This window comes from Schistosoma mansoni (genome assembly GCF_000237925.1).
Source record: "Schistosoma mansoni, WGS project CABG00000000 data, chromosome 2 unplaced supercontig 0171, strain Puerto Rico, whole genome shotgun sequence".
NCBI classification, from domain to species: domain Eukaryota; kingdom Metazoa; phylum Platyhelminthes; class Trematoda; order Strigeidida; family Schistosomatidae; genus Schistosoma; species Schistosoma mansoni.
In genome coordinates, this window is record NW_017386001.1 from 48,593 (window position 1) to 74,347 (window position 25,755).

The following is a 25,755-nucleotide window of genomic DNA, read 5'->3' on the forward strand; positions in this document are numbered from 1 at the left end:
GAACTCACTTAAAGCAGGAAAATTTTATGTTGTTGAGTAAAAAATATGGTCCAGAGAGTTTCAAATGTCATAACATTGAGTGTTCATAAAATTATAATTTGTTTGGTAAGTGAAATGATTGCAAAAATGTTCTAATTTAATGCCATCACGAACAAAATAATAATTCCATGTTAGATGATAACGTCACATTATTGTGATAATGAGACCATGATAACTATTTGAATCATAATGGAACAATCCGCCGGATGGATGAATGAGAAAAGTTGACATGAGGACAAAGTATCAACAAGATAATGCCATTTGAACAAGTCTATATTACTGCTGTACTTGCTTCAATGTATGCGTTACATTAGAGATTGTGTCATTTGAGTTGCTCATCGATTAAGTCGACCACTTAGTTCATTTACCGGACACGTAGAGTTCGAGATGTTCACCGTCTGCGCAGATTTGTAGGGTGTGTTTAGTTCGAAGACGGGCTAACCACTTTCGTGGGGTCCTTTATTTCGACGCCAATGAAACCGCACGATGTTTTCGAACATTGACACTGTTGTTCTTCGTTTGGTCACCCGTGAAACCGCCGGTTTGACTTTATTGACATCACTGTGAACTGGAAAAGCTGCATTAGAGTCAGCATTATAATTCAGACTACTCATTATAACTTGACCAGTAGCGGTCCTCCTAACAACTCAACTGTTAATTACAGAGTATAACGTTCTGGAAATGATCAATAGGTCTTGTCAACTGTTCGCTCGTTGGTGATCAGTAAATAAGGCCTATGTAAAGACCAGTCATTCCATTTTAGCTCCTAAAACTAGCAATGAGTGTCATCTAGTATTCTGCATTCTAAGGGTTCGGTCAATTACATTTTTATTGACATTATTATTATCAGTCGTCAATACTCAATTAAATTAATAACCTGGGCATGAAAACTTGCGAAAACATTGATCACCATGATTAACTCATCACGTGGTTAGGTCCTATAAACTGGCCAGGTCAAATATGTAACTCCTACTTCGAAGTCGAAAATCAGCAATAGGCAAAAAGGTGTACATTTCCCCCTCAGCGGTAAGGCTTTTCTATGATATGAAATGCTCTAAAACCCAGTGAAATAATTTAAGAATTGGAGTTATAAGAGACAGCGAGACTTAGCATCCATTATATCGATTTGAATTGAGGAGATATTTTCCCCAATTAAGAATGACTAGATTTTGTAATTCAAGGTCATTTGGCAGATTGAGTTCTTATTCCAAAAACTTAACATTATATCATGGTTCCTGCACATCACCTTTGCTTTAAATACTAAATTCCTCTATTATTTCGTCTTTCACTTGAGTACGCTAGTGGCTTGCTTTATTCGGACTTGAAAACTTGCTACAAACTGATTCCGTTTATTCCTCAATCGATCTTCTGAAATGTGGTTTTAAGGGATGTATACATATTAGGCGGGACCCGTGAATATTGGCTGCGCTACTCATCGGTTGTTTCGTCTGGAAATATGATTTATTCGAGCCTTCATTGATAAGATGGATATGTAAGTGGTCATCAGTTAATGAGGATAATGTTTTTATTTTTGCTTTTGTGACAACATGTTTTTTTATTTAGGGTTGAGAACCTCACAGACTTCTCTCGAGATAGTGATGGTGGGAGCGAAAGAGAGTATGCCTCACATTTTTGTATTGACTTCTTTAGTATGTTTGAAGTGACGAGTTCTAGACTGTCTGCCTGTAAACACGATGGAGGCGATCATCAGCAAGACAAAGAGAGGTATGCTAGGTAAGTCGATACTTTATGTCACTCGGATTTTCTAGGGAAAGTCACTGTGAAATAGAACGACGAAGACGTAACAAAATGACTGCCTATATAAACGAATTGTGTGAAATGGTACCAACTTGCAGTTCGCTCGCAAGAAAGCCTGACAAACTTACTATTTTGAGGATGGCTGTGAGCCACATGAAATCGATACGAGGTACCGTTTAAATAGATTTTACCATTGTAATCCAGAATAGTATGATAGAATTTAAGGTGTCGTTAGCTTTATTCCACGACACACTTCCGTTTTCGCTGCTCTTGTTTCCTCAAGCTTCAGTTTATAGCAACGTTTTTTTCATTCTTTCATTAGCTAATTGAATGGCTAAGATTTGTTTAACTTTTACCATTTATTGTCAAATTAACTAGTGTCTGGGTCTTTTTTGGTATGTGTTTGGCATTTTTTTACGTTCTACTCGGTATTAAATGTATCGTTTAGAAGTTTAGCTCCTTAGGAATATACTCTCCAGCCACTGATAACTCAAGTTCTTTTTGATGCTTCATCAGTAGGCTAAAGAAAACTGAAGCTGAAAATTCTTATTCTCATCATCATCGTTCAGCTGTATATCTCTAAAAAGCATCCTCAAAATTGTCTTATAACAGCACTAAATGTTCTTCTAGTCATTGTGGATTTAAGCGTTTTTCTATATTCATACAATCCTATGCAATCCAATAACAGACGGATAAATATCATGTGTGGTTCGTTCAGGCTCAATGTCCGTCGTCAAACCTAATTTTGCTGAAGCTGCTGTGAAAATACGAAAAAGATACCCCAGTGTTGTTGATGTTCTCATTTGAGTCACTGTATCTTGTCCTAGATCTTCACTTATAATGTTCATCCATCTCTGTCTTGGCTATGTTCTGAATTTTCGGTCTTTCATTGTACCATTCATGCGTATTTTTTTAATTTCTACTATTTCGTTATTTCCACTTCCGCCGTATATATGTTGGGTAGTGACTTGGGCAAAGGAAATTTTTGCTTGGTATCTTCATTTTGCTGTAATTGATTGGTGTGCAATTGTGAGTCTTTGTACTCCATACTAGAATGATGAAATTTTACTAATGATGACAACAAAATGGTGTTAAAAGTATAGATACTGAAACTCGAAGGGAATCTAATTAATAACTACGTTTAAATACTTGTACTTGTAGTAGTACTTGACTTTTTGGGATCATAGCTTGGGATTCAGAAGTTTCGGTTAATATCAACTATTAAGCGGTACACGAAAACCCATCATTCACTTAACAGGTTTGTACAAAAGAGGCTAAAACTAGTTTGAAAGAATTTATGAAAGAGGTAGTCTTAAGTCGCTGATGCATTGGTTAGACTTCCACTTTTGCGATATTTGTAAATCATGGCAGATATTGCAGACTGGTGGTCGACTGTAACTTAATATGACGTTCCTGTTTTGCCACTGAGATCTCTCTTACTTATGTACTGGTGTCATACTTATGTTCATTGTTTTTCCTGTACACTGCAGAACGTGACAGATTTATGAATAGTGGGAATCTTTTATAGTTAGTGGTATACATTCGTATCATATCCTCCGTTTTTTTGTCTTTTTGCCCGTTGGTTCGCCTTACAGGCACGCAATGTAGTCCACAAAAAATCTGAACCGTCAACGTGAAACCTGTACAGATATTTGTTAGTATTTGAACAAAATAGTTTAACAGGAATTGGATGCGGAGTATGAAGAAGATATTACTCTGTGTAAATTATATTTGAAGTAATCTCAGCGATTTCAATTAAAACAATCCCAGCGTTTCGTCCAGTAAACTTGTCTGAGCTTCTCCAGAGTAATAATCGAAATGAAAATTATCAAAGAAAATATAACGTTTACCACTCAAATCAAACCTATACTATGTAGAACAGTTTGCTAGACGAAACGTTGGAATTATTTAAATTTCAATCGCTTAGATTATTTCAAACATAATTTTTACAAATGGTATCAATGCAAAATGTTGTCAAGTGTGTTAATAAGTTCAACGCTTTTGTTTTAGAAGTATATTGTCCGTGCTATAGTGTGTTAGTTTTTGGTTGTGAACTGTACATCGTGTTTACGTGGTCGATTAAAACACAAGTATCTAATCTAGCTGCTCACAATTATCGAGATATTTAATGAGTATTTTGTAAGATGAGATCATTGGTAATGGTCTTTTAATAGAATCTAAGAGGCTTAACGTCTTCACTTGTGCGTTAGGTACGTAATGACTGAAACCCGTCGGGATCAGTCTAACCACTTAAACTTCTACCAACTAATCATGCATGATCTGCCAGACATAATCAACAGTGAATCTGGCACATATCTGCATCGGTCCAAGTTGCAACGATAAAGCACATCAAGATGCCAAAATATTAGAAATAATTACAACACCGATGGTAACAGAATGTTTCGGCATCAAGAATATGACTCGAGAAAGAGATAAGTATTCGTGGAGGGAAAAAGTATGAGATCGTTCTAAAACTCAGGATCTAAGGGAAGATATATGGTGAATGGATCTGTGTCATATTGAACTATTCTAAGCCATGTCAAATTTCGTCTCCAACCATTGGTTGTAGTAATTGCGCGGAATCCAACCAGATGGTTTACGCCTGCCGACACAGCTCACTCCAACATTCGACAACGTCATGGACTGATGCCACGTTTTGGTTTTACCATCTTAGGCTTTCTTCTTACTTCTACATCGCCCCCAAATGCCCTGGTATGGCTGAGAGTGGGGAGAGTCCGCTCTCCCTCTCGAGATGCTCTCACATGGCCACGCGAATATATAGCCTCTGCCAGGGAAGTCCTACTCACTGCCTTCTCGTGGCGGGGGTGTTGTTTACGAAAGTGAGAGGACGAAGAGCGAATGTCCGGCGCTTTAACCGGGTTGGTGAACAAGGCGAGTCCACCTAGGGGAGTTGGAAAACCCTGACTCCAAACCAATGGTGCACATGGGCTCCAGTATCCTGATGGAACGAATGGCGTATGAACCAACTGTTGGTCACCGGCTACCATGGGACTGCATCTCCTTACGATGCTCCACTGCCTTGTGGATCAGACCTTTAGGTCAAAGGCTCGGGGTGTGGCCCCCTAAGAAAACCACCTGCTTCAGTGTGGGCACCTGGGCAGTATCACAGCCCTCACACAAATCAAATGAGATTTGTGAGGCGCATATTTATCTGGTGCTTTTTGTGCTAATATTTATGTGTTTAAATAAAATAAATACTTCTACATCAGACATCCCTTTGAGGGTGTGATGTTTGGAAATATATATGTCGTGTATGTTAATTTTGCTTCATTTTATATTAAGATAGCCGAATTGTTTCTTAAGTCTCTATTCCCCTACCTAATACCTCATAGACTAACAAACGAACATCATTTGGATGTTAAGCCACAATATTTCATTTTGCTGAAGTGATAGCTAATAGACACAATCAAGAGTTGTATTTTTTTAAAATAACTTCCTACTTGATGTCCTAAAGATTTCGTCCATTCTAGGAACTGGAAGTACAACATCTGATGGATCATACAAACCTTCATTCCTTTCGGATCAAGAACTCAAGCATTTGGTTTTGGAAGTGAGTTTTTATAAAAATAGATAACCAGTTATCCAAAATAAAACCTTTATATTTTTCACAATATTTTTATCCTTTTAAGAAAATGAAAAGTGTATCAGCATTGTAGTTAGTGTCATCTGCTTATAACCAATCATTTTAAAACATGAAACAAGTTAGTGACACAAAAACCCCGTGAAAATTCACGAGAAAATCGAACTTACTAAGAAATTGTGAGGACGGTATTAATACCCCACTCATTTTACGTATAAAAGATTGATTACTTAAAAGCCCCATCGCTTTTTTTGTTTATTGCTGTGGTTTTAAAATGAGCGCAAATAAATCATCAAAAGAATGGAAAATAATAATTATTAGTTCTGTAGTTTACCCACCCGCCATTGAAATTCGAACCTGATTAGGAAGTTTGATTATTGCCTATATGGATTTTGGTGGAGTAAACTCAGTGGATTTCATCATCTGATTATTTAAAATTATATAGAAGTTAAAAAATAAGACTTCCTTCTTAAATGGAAACTTCGTATTTATAAAAGGTGGGTGTTTCTAAGACTCAAATGGGGCAACATGTACTAGCGAGCTCTCAGTACTTAATTTTAGAGGTTACTAGGACAGATTTCAATGATGAGATAAATTGAACATTGTCGATTGCTTATTTGGAAGGTGTCTATGTCCTGTCCTCACCTAAGGGGTTTTCAGTTATAACATACTTAATACAACATTGTTTGACCAAAAGTGCTCCGAATCTCACCATTGTATTTCTAATAAACAAGTTAAGTAATGTGTTGTACTGGTTTTCCGATGATTTATCTGTTCTATCATATACTGCATATAAAATTATGAAAATGTATGTTGTTATAAGTGCAGCCTACGTATTTATTAGTTATGCATTATATGATGGTCCATTTTAATTACGTCTTTTTCTAAGGCTGCGGATGGATTTCTTTTTGTTTGTCAATGTGATACTGGAAGAATCATCTATGTATCTGACAGTGTAACATCCGTGCTCAATCAAACTCAGGTACGTAGTTCCATAATTCTGTATGCCAAAGTATATATACAATTAATACTATACAAAAAGATTATTCATCAATTTTCTTTGTACTTATCATGAGTGCAGCGACTGAAAGTATTTGCGGCAGACCAGGTTCATGAACCAAAGCTATTAATAGCTAAGGAACACCTTTAAATATAAAATCTATATCTTTATGCTATGGTTACAGGGCAAACAGCCTAATTAGTGGTGACAATTTGTAGTTTTGATGAAAGTTTCACAATCTAACTATTCAACTCAGAAAAAAGCACTAGCAAAAATTAGCTATTGTCGCTTACAAAACTTCAATAGATTGTCACTCAGTCACGGATTACCTGTTTTAAAGTTGAAAGTTAAGAAACAGCTTTCATATTAAACTTCATGTTTATCGGTCATATATTAACCTGTAAGTATAATGTATGGTACTAAATAGGTTTTATTTCTCATGTCAGTGTTTCATTATCGATTTAAGCAGACCAAGCAGAATAAACACTGGGTGGATTTATTTCCTTCTGTTATCAAAGATTATTCCATTAGGAATAGTACATGTGTCTATAGAATTATTTGGTGTGATTTAATAAATAACTTAATAATAGTTTGGGTAAATTTCATTTTTTGGGGTGTTATTGTTGTGGGAAATAATTTTAATAATCAATTATGTCTTCAAGGCTCGTTCGTAAGTCACTACCCAAGGCTCCTTCCATAAATATGTAGACTGATAGTGTTATGACTCCAGTTTAACTATTGATGTGAAAAAAGAAAACCTGCTTGCCCTTAAATGACACTAATAACTAATGGTGACTATTAGCATGATGGGGTTCTTCCCTGAACTAGCCTAACACAATTCTTCTATTTCAGATGCACACATATGTGCACGACTCAATTCAAGGAAAAAGAATAAGGACAGGTGGACAGATTTAAACTTATTCCACACTAAAACCAAATAACTAAATTAAATGAAGCATATGAAGTCCTATTTTAATATTGCTTTCCTTTAAGTTGGTAATTAATACAAAACTGAATAAACTTGAATCTAATTGGTTCACAACTGATTGTCATTATCATAGAGTTGAAGACTAAGCTCTTTTCAATTCGTAGTTGTTTACTGAGTCAAGAGTATTGTGGTGACAGTGTTAAGGAGTAGTTTCGTGGGTTCACCATAAAATTGATATTTTTGGGCTGTATAACAAATTACAGATGACATTTAGCATGGTAAAACAATCTGCTAATGTCGTAAAAACAAAAATATCACAACCAGCAAAAATAATTTACTAAATCACACACTCAACATAATCTCTAACAACTAGTTGGCAAAATAGTCGAAGTTAAAAAAAATCCACTTGGAATTCATAAACAAATACAATAAGTGATCAGTATTGGGTTTTATTTAAAACCGTTTCCTAGGCGAATATACTTGTAGTATGATTTTTAATAAAGTCTCCGAAGTAACTTGAATTTATTACTCTAAAAAGTACGATTCTTAGGTCTGGTTAATACACTGTTATTGCATTATCGAAAGCATTAAATTGTGGGTGGACGAATTGTTTTTAAATTATGTTTATATCGATCAAATCTCGAGAACCTATCGATATTGGTGCAGCCATCGAGGGTAGTTGATTTTTATAGACCTGCCCTCACTCCATAAAGTTTGAAGTGTTTAAGATGTTTTATTTTTCCAACTCGTATCGGTACTCATTCTCTGTAGCCTTCTTTGTTTTTACTACATATTTGTAATTAGAATAATCTAAACTATTTGTTATCAGTAATTTTATATTTTATATCATTGTTTTTAACGTTCTAGTCAGAATGGTATCAGCATACGCTATACGAGTTATGTCACCCGGATGATGCAGAGAAAATATGTGAACAACTTACTGGATCTATATTACCGTCACAAGGTGCTAGTATTTTAGGTCTCACAGGTCAAGCTTCATTATCTACTTTATCGAATAGTAATTCGACCAATCTAACCAAACAAACCGCTGGATCAGATCTTAAAATGGGTCCTGTCGCATCTGATCTCTCCCCTACATCAGTATCTGATCTGGTATCTACCCATATATGCGCTTCCCAACGCCATAATTCTCCAGCAAATTTGACTAATAATATTTGTTCGTCACCTGTTCCTGGGCGTATACTAGATTTAAAATCTGGTACATTAAAAAAGGAAGGTCATCAATGTACGTTACATTCAGATATTTATAAGCTATAAATTATCTGGGATCAAATTTTTCATCATGCTAAAGCGTGTTTCTTATGTCTAATACCTAATATTCAACAAAAAATAAGAACAGATTTTTTACAGTGAAAATTGTAATGTGTTCATCAAAAATAGTGAGAATCACAAGTCTACAAAAGTTTTTCCCATCGTTTGACTGTTGGCGGATTTCGGGTAAAGCATCCCACCACATATTACATTTATATATAGATGAAGTAAAATACTTTATCCTGTCTTTCCTGATTGTGACATCCTACTTACTTGTATTCAGACATTAATTAAGTCCGAGATATCTTGTTTTCAGATTTACGTATTGTGAATGAAAGCGTTCTAAATAAAACAGAGATACTTCCACTTGATTTCCGTCTCATCGATAAACTTACGATACAGATAATGAATTGATTTTCTCTTGCTAAATTTATTAGCTGGTTGGTAATCTATAAAAGTATTTGTTCATTTATAAAATAACTTCCAACTATATTATTTGTCATATGTTTCTCAATTGAGAATAATCAATTCTGTAATCAGTTGGTCAGTTTTCTGATATCGACATTTGTAAACAAGGTTTTATGTGCAGTTAAAACTCGGTTATTGATATGATGGTACAACATGAGTTAAATACTTATTAAATATTGAAGCAATGAAGTTATTTAATTTAATCTGAACTATTTTTAAATATGCAAACAGTTTAAATATATCCCGAATTAGTTTTTACGTACCTGTGAAAAATGATAGTAAAGGAATAAATGAACCTGATGACATTCTATCTATAGTGCGGTCATTCGAAAGTGCTTTATCGTGTTTGGTTTTACATCTATAATCAAATGTACTATTTTTTTGCTTTTGTTATTCTTAGCTCACTTACGAGGAAATATGAGCTCACGTCGTGGTTTCATTTGTCGAATGCGCCTAGGTTCAGCTATCCAGTGTGCTATGCAATCGGATTCTGGAGTTGTAAGTTCTTTAGGATTAACAGCTCGGGCACGTTTACGTTATCGACATACTTTCGGAATATCATCAAGTGGTCAATGTTCTTATGCTGTTGTTCATGTGACCGGTTTTGTGAAACCATACAATCCTACAATTGACCCCACTCCGAATAATGTCCAAGTTAGTGGTCAGGTTATAGGATCTCAAGCATACCCTCTATTTGGTAGGTTTTTAATTATAATTATACGTGATAAGACTTAATTTTTATCTGATTCATCATTAAAGGTTCCTTATTTTCCTTCTATTTTACATCTATTCACATGGGGTTCAGTTTCATTTAATCGCTTTGTTGAATGTAAGCCATAAAACTTATTTTACAATTCGTCTGTTTCAATGATCTGAGACGTTTTCTCGTGCTCACGCGTACATAGCCCAAGTGACACTATTGTCGTGTAGTAAAACGTGGAGCAGCAGTCGCTTGGTTGTTAAAAAACAGTTTTCAACCATGAAGTATCAATCGCAAACCGTGCTCCACCCCTAAGCCAGTTTGCACAGACGGGTAGTATCACTGACTCTTAAAAAAATCGTGGCTTGAATTCAGATACATAGATCGCTAATTGACAAATGAATCACACTAAAATGAAACATTTAAATTATCTTGTAGATGACCCGACCGTTACTGCTACCTTGACGTGGTGGGCGGGCTTGCCTATCGTGATGAACCAATCGAGCTCTACTGGTTGGAACAATCGTTCCTCAGGGTCCTACCATGCCAGACAGGCCGGTTGAAGAGCGGTAAGACTAAAAGCAGCAAACCCAAGGTCCGAAGGCGAAGTCGTACTGCTGACTGTACAGAGCCGTGACGGCAGTAAGGTATTTCCTCCAGACAACCAGCATAACAGCGCTGCTGCCTTCCCACAAGGAGGGGTGGGGTTAGAAAAGGTCGACCTTAAAATTGCACAGCTCGCCTTACCCCACGGATATCGGTCTCCGGCAATAACGTCTCAACAAGTACAGAGCTAACACGAAAACTACTCACAAAATGATCGTGTGTGACTGACTTCAAGCAGTTGCCCTGGCACTGTGGTCACGCTCTCAGGTCACTAAGATCACCCCTAACCCAATTTTATTTTCAGGTATCTCCAGAAGAACCGTTCCACGGTGTGGGCAACTAAAAAGTGATAACTGCCCTCATACTTCTAACATCACTCAAGATCACGGTATTCATAATCAATCTCCTTACAGTACTCTTGTAGATGATTAATTTCGATAAGCTACATCTCTAGGCACAGTATCGTCTGGTGAATGTAATTAGTTCTCTCATATTATAAAACATGCTTAGCTTAATGCATTCATTTAATGATTTTTTTCATTAGAATACTGGTTTATTGCAATCTAAATATTATGGAAAATATATTGACTTTTGCATTTACGACCAATTTTAAAAGTTGAAAACATGTTTAATTGGATTGTAAACGATTGTTATTTTGTTCATATACTTGAAACGTATTTTGCATAGATAATTTACACCAATTTAATTTTCGTTGAAATTTTCCTCATTCGGCGTACACTCGTTAATAGGTAAGATAATTCGTAAAAATAAGGTAGGACATGTCCCAAATAGAGTGCGCATACGACATATCGTTGTTTAGTGAAATGGCTAAAAAAAATTCAGTTTTCGGAACAACTTACAGACAATGTAAAACTGTTTGGGATGTATTTCTTCTCTTCTGAATGTAAAATGATGCTTTTGGACTTGTCTACATCAATGCTTATTTTGGTCAAAGGGAATGAAGTAGTTAAGTGCGTTGACCACTTCACCCACGTTGGAAATTCCGGTAAGTTGGTGAGTGATAATTGACACGGATACAAAAAGCTCTCCTGGCTTTTTTCAACTTGCGCCACCTATGTTACATTAAAATATTCATCTTCCAACCAGTGCTGAATATAAATTCCACATCAGTCTACTATATATTAATCAACGGTTAGGAAGCATGGCCTGTCCAGATGGTTGACATTCACATGCTATTTGTATTTGGTTATAGGTATCTTCAAACGACTCCTCGCGTATGTCAGAACAGCAAGGTGTGGAATCCTGTGGTTGGGTGTGTGGTACTAGGTAAAATATCCAAGTCAGTTATTCATCTTTATAAACCTTCATCAACTAAGGTTATTAGAGGACGTGCTATGCATGCCTACGACTTACCCCGAGGTGCAGTAGTGGCTAACAATAAGGCAGGTTGGGAATAAGTTGTAAGCGAACGGAATAGAACAACATCAGTCTGTAAAGCCATGGACTGCTGATTTGAACCGTACCAGTGGGTTCTGTTTTTCTGATCTCGTGTAGCAAAATACTGATAATCAATGTTTGGAGCTGTTGGGTAACATGTCGAGAAAACTGTCTCAATAGCGCAGTAAGATCCATTCTCAATCTTCGTCCATTTCTTCAGTTTAGTGATAGCCATAATTCTTTTTCTATATTATTCCTCTTCGCTTCGTATATTTTCGTCTTTGACATCCATTTCACCTGGAAGTAAGTCCTCTCATCTGCTTTTCTTGTCAAGAACTCGGGATGATATTTATTCGTACTCTCTCGCTGATGATTACGAACAAACTTGCATTCGTCCGATTTAGAACACTTCAAGTCTAATGTAATGAAGATATTTTCTCAACGATCGAAGTGTAGATAAGAATAGATGGAGAATGAAACAAGTACATGGCGTCTAGGAAAAAATAAAGAATGAGTCCTTCCACACCACTGCATTCATTATTAAATAGTCTTTAGTAACTGACTACAATTATGAAATAACCCATACCTCTTTACAAAATTCATGCGGAACGTTGAAAACTTTCTGAACTTATTTTATGTTTTCGTTCTACTACCTTTTACTTTCTACCGATTTATTCATACGCCAAAATCAAATACTAAATAAACGGTGACTAAATTCATATGACACATAGTAAGGTGACCTAGGCTTAATTCCTTTCTATGATTTGATTTGATCACGAGTGTTCAGATAAAAAGTTTTCAATAGCATTACTTAAAAATTAGAGTTCTCATTCGGTATCAAACTGAACCACAGTATATTTTGATAAATAAATGTAAATGTTGCTCTTAGATCTTGAGGAAAATTAGTGGTGACTACTTAAATTTTCTGTTTTTTTAGCTTCTTATGTCAACTAAGAATGTTAGCTAGACACATGAAAGAAATTTCTGATTACTCATTATCATCAGTACAAGAAAAACTATGTCAGGGTATTTAGTATATTATGCCTTATGTAAGGTTATAGGTTATCATGAAAGGGTCATTAAGACAAATGAACCTTTTTTCAGTGAGTTGTTTTACTTATTTTGGAATTAATACGAGTGAAAATCACATTTATAATCAATACATAATTTTCTGCTAAAAACCGTACTTCAAGAGTTACATCACCAACAGTCCTACGATCACTTATGTTTCAAATGACTTATATTTTGTACATAATTTTGTCACTTCATCCTACAAAGTGACTTATTATTATTATGTTTATTTAAAACATTGCTTAATTGATTAGTCACCACTTGGACAGTTCGCAGCAATTCTTAAAATCAATGGCAATTCACATATAAATATATGACTTTTTCTATTGAAATCATGAGCCGAGCAAAGTTGTACAAATATTGACAACCTGGAAGCACATGAAAAGCTGTTTTGTCCTAGCATGGTAGTCTTAAGGAGTAGGCGTCCACGATCTTTTTTTTTCTAACATACGAATTATTATCATCGATGAAATATGGCATATATTTATTTCATTGTATTTGGGTGAACTGAACCTCAAACAGTTTATTCCTTTGATAAATTTAGATAATTCAGTGAGATGAAGATTCTGAAAACCATGTAATATATTTCGATCAATCTCATCACTCATTTACTTTTTATGGCATTTATATGTGAACAATAAAGGTCATGTATTACTCCTTATTGTCTTTGTTCTACTCATATCTCCCTATTTGTCTAGTTGGTCATTATTTTACATATATAAATGTTCTTAACAAGTATATATATGATCAAATTGTTCGAAATGTGTTACGTTAATATATCATATCGTTCTAATACTTTGTATCTTGTTATTGAACTATTTAGACTGAACTTTGCCATAAAATCCTCAATGAAATATGGCCTAACTAGTGTATGGGGAAAAAATTAATATAGGAAGGTTTTTCTTTCCATATTAGATGTCTGTTATATTAGTTTATTGTCTACACATTCTATATACGCTCTTCATAAATTTATAACTATTAAACATTAAATTTACCTAATTAGTGACTATTATTTCTATAAGAACTTTTGTCTAAATGAGAGCGAATAGTTTCACAGTATTTGGGTGCCGAGTTGATGTAAGACATTAAAATAGGAATAATATATTTGTAAAATCTCAGCGAATGAATTTAAAGTAAAGCCAACGTTTCACCTGACAATCTGGTCCAAGCTTTTTCAAGGAAATATTTCGATGAGATTTTACAAATATATTATTCCTATTTGTTGACTATTATTTCTGTTTTAAATCATAACAAAAGACATCCTGATGTTGTTGTTGTTTTTTTCAAATTTTAATGTATTTATAGAGCAGTATATTAATGTGTTCTTTGTTATCAGTTTATTGGTAAGTATAGAATTGAGCATTCTGAGCATTTTGTTTATAATTAACTATTTCACATCAATAAACTTTTCTGATTGTTTCAACTATTTTTAAGATTGTTTTCGGAATGATATAATGTGAAATGATAGTTTTTTAAATATTTTTTTTGCTTGTTTGTTTCTATGGTTTTCTAACTTAAAATGATTGAATTGCGTCTATTTTAATATTTTTTTCCCTGCATTTAACGCATGTACTAATCCTTTAGTGTGTGTGTGTGTATGTTTTAGTAGGTTGTGTTATTAATCTACTCATTCTGTTCTTGAATAAAAATAAAGAGAATTCAGAGAAGAAAACTTTCTTCTCGATGAAGTCATTTACAATATTAAAGATTCCCATTGTGAAAATTAGAACAACACATGTAAGCAAACAATTGTCTTCAATCAGATCGTCATCGGGCTTTACTCTAATATACATGAATATTTATACGAAAATCTTAGACCAATCAAGGCTATTTGAGTCAATAATCACAATGAAATAGAATACGTCACCAAGCATAATAGTTAAAAGTATAAGTTGGTAGTGGGAAGAGCCAGATAAAAACAATAAGCAGTTCTATCTTGGCACATCTAATTGATAGTGGTCATATTGTAGATAAATCTAAATCATTTCAAGTGATCTATCGTATACCTCCATTATTTCCCAACGGAGTTCGTTTCCGTCTCCTTCATATAGCAGAAGCCATAGGAATTCGTACATTCCATCCTAATTTATGTGTACAGAAGTCATTTACTTAAGCTGTTCATTCATATTTATAGTTGTATGGTATATATGATGCAATCTTTTCTAACCTTTTCTTACCTTACAACCATAAATAGAAATATACAGCTTAAGTAAATGATTTCATCGAAAAGAAAATTTCCTTCTCTCACTTCTCTTTGTTTTTATTCAATGACACAATAGATGATCTTAATTATCATTCCATTCTTCTAATCCTGAATTACATTTTAAATCTAGTTTTACTAAATTCTATGGATTGTCTAACCACTTAAATAAGTAGTATTTCTCGTCAAACTATTCGTTTAAAAAAAACATTGTTTAAAGAAGCTCTATTCAAGTATGAGTCTATAAAGATGATGGCCTTAGGTTTTACAAAAAATAGTTTATATATTTTGGAAACATTTTATAAGGGTAACCTTTTTTTTCTTAAAAATTTTGAATCTACACCCATATCTACTAGTTGCTGAATAATTAACTTGAATGCTAAATAGAATAATTTGATTGTTACCTTTTAACATCAAAATAACCATAGTTTTGCAGTTTAGCCTAGTTCAGAAAATATCCCGTTGAAATCACAACCATCCAAATCTTCGTTCTTTGAATTACATTAACATAATAAAATTGAGTTCACAGAAAATTGAGTATAATATCTCATTTAGTGCATAAGTATCGTACAGATTATCTGAAGATAAATGCAGAAAATTTGAAAAATTAGTCAGTACTGTTATGAAGAGACACTCTAAGAACATGACTCTAGGACTAATTAAAAGTCCAAAATAGGAGGAGTTGAATCCCTACAGAAGACTACTCAACTATTTTTTAGTTATTTTAGTACTATATTATCTGTCTTTTAGATACAAATATTATTTCTAGTCCCAACATTCTGCAACAATTTAACAAAAGTTGGTGAACTTTACACAAAAACCCTGTTTGGATGTCCTATCAGCCAGACATCTGACTCAGCTGCTGTCTAACAAAAATTTTAGACAACTCAAATTAATCATTGTTATTTGTTACCGACAAAATCCTAATATAAGAGTATCTCGAGGGAATTTCTTACAAAGGAACACACAATTCTTGACTGAATGAATTTTCAAGTATCATTATTTATTGTCGTTTCATCCAGATTAAGGTCCCAGTTTTGTTCTTATAATTCTTAGGAATTATATTTGTAAATTATTTTACATATCAACAGACGCAGATAAATTTTCAAAGATATAACTAGAAAGAATACATTGGATCAATCAGCAAGATTTGACGAGAATCCTAACAACGTGAATAAATTGTCAAGAGTAACCTTTACGAACGTCTAAGACAATAAGATTCTGCTGCTGCATGATTGTGAGGCATCAAGATGGTAGATGAGGAAGATGTTTTTTCCTCTATGTTGGATATAAATAACTCCTCATACCATGCGATTGCCAAATAGTTGGAAGAAATCCTAGAAGTAATCAGAAACCAGATCAGCAGTTCTAACACTTGATTTCATGGACTCATTGGCTGACTTTAATGTGTCTGAAAAGAGATTGATATCAATAGATGATATTTTTCTCCATAAATTTTGCTCCGACAAAAATAATCTGCTTCTTATGTATTTACATTGAGATGGGATTACCATTTGACTCTTTTTCAGCAGACTTTCATCATCAAACTGAAAAACGCTGTTTCTTCCACCGATATTCAGTAGAATTCCTTTCTATAAGTCGTATTTGGACCACAGATTCATCAGATGTGGGTAGATAATAAGTTGTGAAAGTACTTAATGCGTTTAGTTTCTATAAGAAAACCAAATCTAACAAAGTAACATTAATGTGTATGACGTGGTCTAACATCATCATACTGATATTATATATATACTATGAGTGATCTAGTTAGTTTGTAGCTACCCTGGGATCATTCAAGACACTCGTAATATGTGCTTGTAATAAATTAAAAGCAAAAAGCATCAGTGTGAAGAGTAGTTTTATTAGTATGCTTAATCTTAACATTTACGTATTTACTGTATTTATAGTTTTGTATTGTATTGCAATCTTACATACAAGATAAAAAATAATTTCTCTATTCTAAACGGATGTTTACATACTTTCCTGTTCTTCTTTTGTCTTTTCCCTAAACTTAACGTTTTTATATTCATTCAAACAGATAACTTTGAAATACTTTTATGTTATACTTATTAAATTTGTTGAAAATCTAAGTTCACTGATTCTTTGTTCACCTCAAGTTTTTATAAATGAGTTAATGGTTCATAAGTAATTTTATTCAGTTGTATTTACTTTTAAAATATAAATCAACACTTGTAAACTATTTGTTTGTGATGGAGTTTTGTTCTCTGAGCTGGATGGTTTGGTCGTGGAGCTTTCATCGTTCTTCTGAACGACATCATCAGCACAAACTTCTGGTAGAAGCGAAGTGTTTGTTAACCACCATTTATATATTTGTTACAATTGAATAGGCTGTTCAATGTATACGTCCTAAATTATTATCTGTATGGCAACGTCTAGTTGCGATTCCATTATCCATTTTGGTAAGATTACAGAATCACTGCAAGTATAAATAAATCTTGGAGCCGTTTTTATAATTTAATTAACAATAGTCGAATGCCCAGTAGAGTTCAACACTTAAAATCTAATCTGGACTAACCATGTTGTTTGCCTCCCTAACTTGAATGCATCCTTTAATCACATTTTTCGCACGTTAAGTTACACTTGTCTGTTAATGTTTATACCATTCATTCTCTTACTTTTTTTGTATATATACTTGGTGTCGCCACTAATAACAGTATTTGTTAACCCAGATAGTAGTTAACAGTATGTTGGTTCTGGTTTTCTGTGTTAACTTATAATTAGTTACTAATTTTTGGGAACGCTGTGAAATTCGCTCGTGATTCACACAAAAGGATTCTGAAATCAATCAAGGGATTTTATTTCGAGAAACAGATGAATTCGATGGTTTTTTGGTCAGTTTCTTTTTTACGAGATGTAACTGCTAACCCTATGCCCAAATCTACCCCTTTACCTTGACTTGGGATGTACAGTAACCCTAGATGGGCTTCAGGCAGAGTTAATTTTCGCTATTACCACTGATAAATTATAGTTGACAATTCGTGCCATAGTGGTATGATTTGGTATACTGAATTGGTCTGAAGCTTTTGCTAGGTGGGTGACAATGTACTCTGATTTCAGAAACAGTTGTAGTGACAGTCAACTATCGTCCACCTAATTAATCTACATAAAACTGTTGTAAGGTAATTGGACACTAAGTGTTTACTTTTGGAAGGATAGGTTTTTCATTATGGAATTCGCACAGGGTACAGATGAGTATAAACCTGTGTTTGTAATGAAACCAGCCAGATAACAAGTGATTATTATTATTATTAGCTTTATTCAATATTATATCTTTGGTACAATATAGAATTCTCAGCACAATGTATTTCAACAAGATTCCGTTTCTTACTTCTTGGTCGATCCTGATGACAAATATTGAGTGATCACCAGTTAGAAGTTATCAGTTCAGTCAATCGACATCTAAATAATGTACATTCTTTTCGCTGCATATTGCCAACAACTACGGTATCTCTGATTGGGCCTGGAACAACGAAAGTTTGTACACTTTTCATAAACGCACCTGAATAGGTTATGCGATTAATAGCTATAATGATGTATGAAAACAAACGAAATTAGATAAGTCGCTGAAATATCTAGATAGCAGGAACAGGTAGCCCAGATGATCCCATTTAAAAGACGCACTTATGTTTATTCTGATTTCTTCAAAATAAAAGTCTCTGATAAACAAGTTTAGTTCCTGATCTTGTATTGGCCAATACATTTCTAAGAGTATTACACCTTATGCATATAGTAACGGGTACTTTTTATATCGTCGTTACGGTTTGTTAACATTTCACAGCAATTTCTGCAAAAAACGCATTTCTTTTAAAAATAGTTTTCATCTGGGATTAAACTCCCAGAAAAAAACTGGGAACCTTAGAATACTCCAAAACTAGTTAGTTTCCGTTTCTAGCGCTTTTCAGCTGTGCTCACTTATTGTGCATTACAATATCTAGACCAGAACTAAACAGTTGTCCAGCTCTTTTTGTCTCTCTATTCTTTGCCGTAGTTTTCCAACACTTAGTGAAAGCATTTGTATAATCCATCTCAGTAATTAATGTATCTCTTTTTCTTAGCATATTATGAAGTAGTTTCCACACAGAACTAAATTCATGGAAAATTCATTTTTCTAAAATAATAAACACGTGTCTTTTTGGCGAATTGACCCTTCTAACGTACAGAAAATTATTTTTCTCAATTAAATTAATACTAGTTGGACAGTCGTTATTTATTACTGATTTTTCTGCAAATTCCATGTTATATTAACCCTTTTTTCTTCTGAACATGTATGCTTCAACAGGAATTATCCAACTCATGGAGGGATAAAAGTATTTGAATAGATAATGTTTAACACTTTTACCAGCATATCACTTAACAGTAGATTATAATTTGTGTTATATATATATATATATATATATATATGTTACATAAAATATTGGGTTTATGACTATTTTATTTCAGATGGTCTCATCTCAGAAGAAAGTGAATTTAATCCTCCAATCTCCGATAATAATCACCTAAGTCGCTCTGATACAAATAATTGTTCAGATGTTCATATACCTCAGTGTTTAATAGCTTTAGGTCGTTTACAGTTAGTCAACAAACCAGAAGCCGTTGACCTTTATCCTCATCGTTTCAATGAATTCCTTACACGTCATTCAGCAGATACACTTATCACATTTTGCGATCAAAGAGTTCAAAACGTTCTTGGTTTAGAAACAAATGAAGTCCTTGGGCAAGCCTTTGGAAATCTTCTACCTTCTTCTAGAGACAAGATTAGTTTTCAAGAAGTTTTTGACAAAGGTAATTGTATTTCTTTTATAGTGTCTATATAATAAATCATCAGCTTATTTACCTCGATTTTTCCAGAACTTTATAATCAAGACAACATAATACAATGATACACATTGTTTATTGTTTGAGGAGAAAGATAACAAGAAAAACTCAGCAAGCAAAAGAAGTGATAAAAAGATTGAGAATAAAAGTTCTAATAATAACTTCATTATGCATGAGTATGTAAAAACATTAACTTCCAAAGGATACTGGAATAGAAGTTCTCAATAAAATAAATGAACCGTCATGAACTGATGAAGTTTACTCATATGGACTAGTGATTTCAATGTATTACTTCTAAGCACTTGGGCTAAATTCTATTATATCTTTATCCAATCAAATCTTATTAATTGCGATCATAGATCGTTCAGTGTTAGACCACCATTGAAAACCTTGAAGCACTGGATGGCCGCTTCGTCTTACTGTGTGGTACTTCTCAGCAGTGCGTATCTACGATCCTGCACGTGGGATCTATTTCTAAATCTTAGGAGCTGAAGGTTTATTTCCTTCTTAGTTTGAAAAAGATATCTATAGTTGTCATTTATGAACTATTCTCACGAATTAAGGTCTGGAAATTTTCATGTAAATAATAGTTTAGAGTGATTTAAAAATAATTTTTTGAATTGCTACCCACTTAAAACAATATATTTCAGTGCATATTCATTCACTGTTTCCTTTGGTTTTCTTTTTGGTGACTATTATTTACAAGCAGCCCTTATGGCTATTACTACCTTTGAAGAAAAGTTCAGTTACCCCTAATTTGCTTTACTCAATACCTTTTTTCTAGCAAATTGTCTTTCCAAACTTCAAGTCGAAGACTATAAAAAACGTCTTGTCATGTTAAGGATGTTACATCCTTAAATATATTTTAGCAGGAAGAAATAAAGTAAGAGATTATGTGTTGATAAGCAGGGATGAATAATGGGTAGCACCGGGATCCAGGACTCGCGTCTCCTACTTGGGACTCATCGACTGAACATGCATGAAAAGTGACTGATCAGTTGCAATATTAAACATCAATATGAATATTCAAATAATTAATACAGATTATGTATTGACTCTAATGTAATTTTCATTCAGTTTAATTTTTGCGCAGTACAACATTAATTTATTTCAATTACTCCATTGTAATTCTTCATGTACTTGAATTTTATTCAGCATACCATTCAATTGTATTATTTCTCTGCGACTTTGTATCTAAATGACGATTATTCTGTTTGATGACTATTATGTAATTTGTAATCACTGTAATCGGATGACAATTCGGTGTATTCAGATATAATTTTAAACTTTCTGTGGTCCCGATCATATCAATCTTTCTTGTAATACGTGTTTTCGAGGAAAATGCGTATTCTCGCTCGAAATGTCAGAGTATTCGCTGTTACTTCAAACCATGTCACATTTGCATTAGGAATATTATTATTCTTTGTCATAATTCTTATTATGAACTACATAAAAGTATGTTTTTGTTCTTTCGATTAGCTTGGAAGCTCAAAGGCCAGTCATTCACAATCATGGTACATATGCGTTCCAAGTTATTTACTGAATTGCTGTTCGTTAAGTGTCATTTAACAGCGTTTGTGAATCCTTACAGTGAGGAGGTAGAATATGTCATTTGTACGACAAGTTCCATAAAGTAAGTATACTCTTAGTTAAATGTAAGACAGTAGATTGTATGGTATACCATGAAAAAATCCACTGTTTATCATTTCATTGAATTCCTTGTTTTACCAACTGGGATGCTACGAATATCTACTTATTTTTGTGTTGTATTCAATTAACTGTATTCCATTTCAGAGCTTTCGAAAGTGAGACTTCAGGTTCAAATCCAAATACTACTTATACGGAAAACAACACTTATGGTCAAACTAAGGTAGATTTCTTTGAGAGAACATCCCATGTTACTCACGCTAATTGTTCAGTAGTACGTGATCATATTAATACAACACCAATCCAACCGAACCCTAAATCTTCGACTTATATTCATCCAGTTAACCAGGCAAAAGAATCACATTTGTCTGATTACTGGAGACATACAAATGAAAATACAGATCACTTTGACCCAGGATTCGCAATACAACCAAGTACCACTGAGATTAATCTACCCTCGGATCTTGATCATCAATCATATCCATTTTCCGGTCAGATAGATTCATCCTTGAACAAACCTAGCTCACTACATAGTTTGTCATGCTCTAATACACAATTAATACCGCAATCAAATCAAGAGCATGCTAATATTCAACACCATACAGATCCAGTATCTGGTGACTATTTATCATCTATCCCAAACAATTACGGTACAGATTTTCCAACAAGTGATGTCCAGGTGCTAAATAATTTTGGTGAGTTTCATGTTACGTATTCTGTTATATATCTCCAATTGAGCATTAGTTGCAATTTAATTAAGGTAGTATAGACCCTTAGCAATAATCCAAGTTTTCGTTTTAATTCCTTCGAAGTTTATTTTGTTATACAAATGCACGAAAATAAGACACTATTCTTTAGTGTCCAATGTTAAGCTTTTAACTCAAAGTAAATCCATAATACAAGATAATAAATATTTCATGATAGCTTGTGACCCTTTCTATTCATTTTCTCCCGGTCCCTTCCTCATAACACTGAAATCTATTCTCATAATCATATCGAAACACTGTTTATCAATGTGGTATGAAATCAATCAAAACTGGCTTTTGTTCTCTTTTTTTATATAAACTGCCAGTTGAATAAGACTTATCAAACGTACAGTAATGTGAAATGACTAACAACAAAACTGAATCATGATTAAACTCTTTGACTAAAGTGTGATAAATTTATAAGGAAATACCACTTCTAGAAAGTAATCAGATATGTTGGGGAAGCTTTACTTGCTGTTAATTAAAAGATATGTTTGACTTCTTATTAGTTATATTTAATTTTCAACTTCTTGATACTTTTCCGAGACATTGACCCACTTTTATGCTATGGCATTTATTCTCTTGTGATAACTACAGAAGAGTCACATAGACTAATGCGGCATAAAATTGCAGACTATATTGTGTACCAATATGAAAAGTATTATTAATAATTATACTTGCACAGAAAGTTGTCGTAGAACAAAGCACCGTTATAAAACAAGCTACTGCTGTTTTTTCAATTCAATGCAGACATGTAGCCAAATGTGATTTTCATGTTTAAGACAGATAATTCATGACTCATATTGTTGCTGTTGTCCCACTTTATCTTATCAATATTTAGAAAACTGTCCTGTTAAATATCGTTGCTATCACAATTAAGTGTCCACTAGTTTCACTCACATCTTATTCAACACACTGAACTAAGAAAATACTTGCAAGTTGTTATTAAAATCTACGTTCTTATCGTTCAGTATTTATTTATTGCTTACATATCTTTGTACTTGATGAGAAACATCCAAATTTATATTTACAGATCACAAACGCAATAACCCTCTTGATGTTAACTGTGCTTTTCAAGCGTCTAACCTGAACACAGGTGACTGCATAGTTCAAACATCTGAAAGTGGATTAACACGCCCATCAGCTATCTGCTTTATGCCGTCAGATTCAGTAGGTGATTGTGGTTGTGATATTACGGAAAATATGTCACCACATACCATGTCATATCTCAATATAAACCGACCATTTGGTAATCATGAAACATACTTACCAAGTATTGATATTACCTCAGATTCCAGGACATATCAACAACCAATTACTGATCATCCTACTTCTGCGTTTCATGGATGGTATGATCCTTCACTACCTTCCAGTTCCATATCCACTTCGGAGTCTTCCTCTATACCATCAGATATTTATCATCAACCCGTTGCAAATAACCACACGCAAGATGATTTATCCACCAGCGATTTTGTATACCCTCAGCCCCACATATTGCAAGTCAATAATGAAACGAATAACTGTATACAACAAAACCCTCTGCAGCAACCGAGTTATGATTATTTCAAATACACTGTACAATAGCTTAAAAAACACTATTCGAAGTGAATTGTATTTTGTCCCTGGGAATGTTGTGCAAATACTATCATTCCACTTAAAAACAACTGTTGTATAGTTTATTTGGAGTGTATGCTTGAATTCTCTGTAATTTTCTTTCATATTGATTTTTTATGCATATCTATCTTAATAGTTAATACTGTTATTGCTTACTTTTGCTGGTCTTTTTTTTATCTAATCAGGTTAATCGTTTCCTGATGTCATTGTGTACATGTCTTCTTAATTATTTCATGAGCTTAAAAGGAATTATGCTATGCTTTAAAGATTATATATACTTAATTGCTCTACAATTTCAGCATTTTTAAATATCTTTTTCTTTGTTAATTAATGGTACTACTTCATTTATAAATAGAAACAAACTGTAAACTAATGTACACTAGTTGTCATAACTATGGTATTTAAAAGCACATTTGCAATATATTACTTTTTTTGTACGTGTGCAGTTAATGTCTAGTGATCTCTGTCGCAAAAATATCGTTTAATGTTGTGGAGAATATTTTCATAAAATACCACATGTGATGGAACAGAGATATGGAAGTAACTGAGAATGATATTATGCACATCGTTAACAAGTTAATTAAAATGAACTTCAACAGATTGAGTAGCGTAGACAGTACTTTTTACGAGACATTATCATTCTTCGTTCAGCTATTGGTTCTTTAATGCTAAGTATTTCAATTTTACGGTACGCATTTAAATTTTTATATGCGACTCAACTGTAATTCATCCACATTTCTGTTACTCGAGACTCCTGAGTGACGTAACTAGATCCCCACCCCTGACTTTTACGTATGATTATCCCTTGGTTCGCATTGTAAACAAATTACAAAGGAATCTTATTCAAGACATTCAATCGTTAATAACAGTCTCTTTCAAGTATCTGGCATTCAGAGCAGTGGTCGTCTGAACATAGGGATCTATAGATCACATTTAGTAAGGACTCTGTCTTATCATTACTAAAGTGTAAGTGAGGAGTTTAAAAGTATAATATGTAAAACCGATACGGATCTCAAAGTCCGGTGTGCTGGATGTAGAGCATTTTAAAGAATCAAAATACACGCCGTTATCTGTCTACACATTTTAACTACACTATAACTGACTGTAAATCTATCGAAATAAAAAAAAATCACTTGTGCTAAAAGCTATTGTAACAGTCAACTGATAGTTTATGCTGAACTATGTTAAGGTTTTTTTCTTTCCAGTTCGCAGAGCAGATAACCCCAACACTAACTTTGGCCGGTAATTTAACCAGTGAATTACATCAACTATATTAGTTCATGAATAGTCATCCAGACTATGTGCGGAAAAGCGAAATAAGTATGCTACTCGTAATATCAAGGAGTAGTTGCAAAGGACATATACAGTAACTAAGTGGTAAAGGGAGTTAATTTTTTTAGTTTAGTTATTTCTTTTTCATTCGTTATTCATCCTGACAACCTTTTCTGTCTGAAAATAATTGTAACAAATTTTACATGAATGCGCTGTCACGTTCATTGGTAAAGATCTGTTATTATTGATTTAACTCATTTACCAAGTACATCTTAATGTATATGGCTTTGAGTGTGAGGGCCACTGATATTAGCCGGTTGCTTAAACTAAAGTAGACCGAAGTTCAAATTTGACACCTTAATTACTGAGCCACTGTTAAACGAGTAGAAAATATACGGTTTAACACAAAGTTTCTTCCTATTAAGTAATTTGAAGATGTTTGTATGAGACGTAGTTAGGCTGCCCAGGAAAGGTCATTTTTCGCAATAATTTGCCAGAAGTATTTCAGTTAATTAACTGTTACGTATTTCCTATTCTATTATCCCCAAAACTTACAAGTAGTTACCTTACCATCGAGAATTTCAATCAACAGGCAAAAC

At 33.8% G+C, this 25,755-nt stretch overlaps 1 protein-coding gene across 1 annotated transcript; it reads left to right on the plus strand.

Annotated features, from left to right (window-relative positions):
* Positions 1-1,487: 1,487 nt before the first annotated feature.
* Smp_123420 (aryl hydrocarbon receptor nuclear translocator homolog (darnt), putative) lies at positions 1,488-23,854 on the plus strand (the record flags this gene model as incomplete). The annotated part of the gene is made up of 11 exons (XM_018791526.1): positions 1,488-1,531; positions 1,603-1,656; positions 1,690-1,773; positions 1,809-1,966; positions 5,289-5,368; positions 6,288-6,380; positions 8,194-8,545; positions 19,590-19,844; positions 21,357-21,510; positions 21,672-22,219; positions 23,304-23,854. The coding sequence occupies exons 1-11, from the start codon at positions 1,524-1,526 to the stop codon at positions 23,852-23,854; spliced, it is 2,337 nt and encodes a 778-aa protein (XP_018645300.1). The 5' UTR covers positions 1,488-1,523.
* Between the last annotated feature and the right edge of the window lie 1,901 nt (positions 23,855-25,755).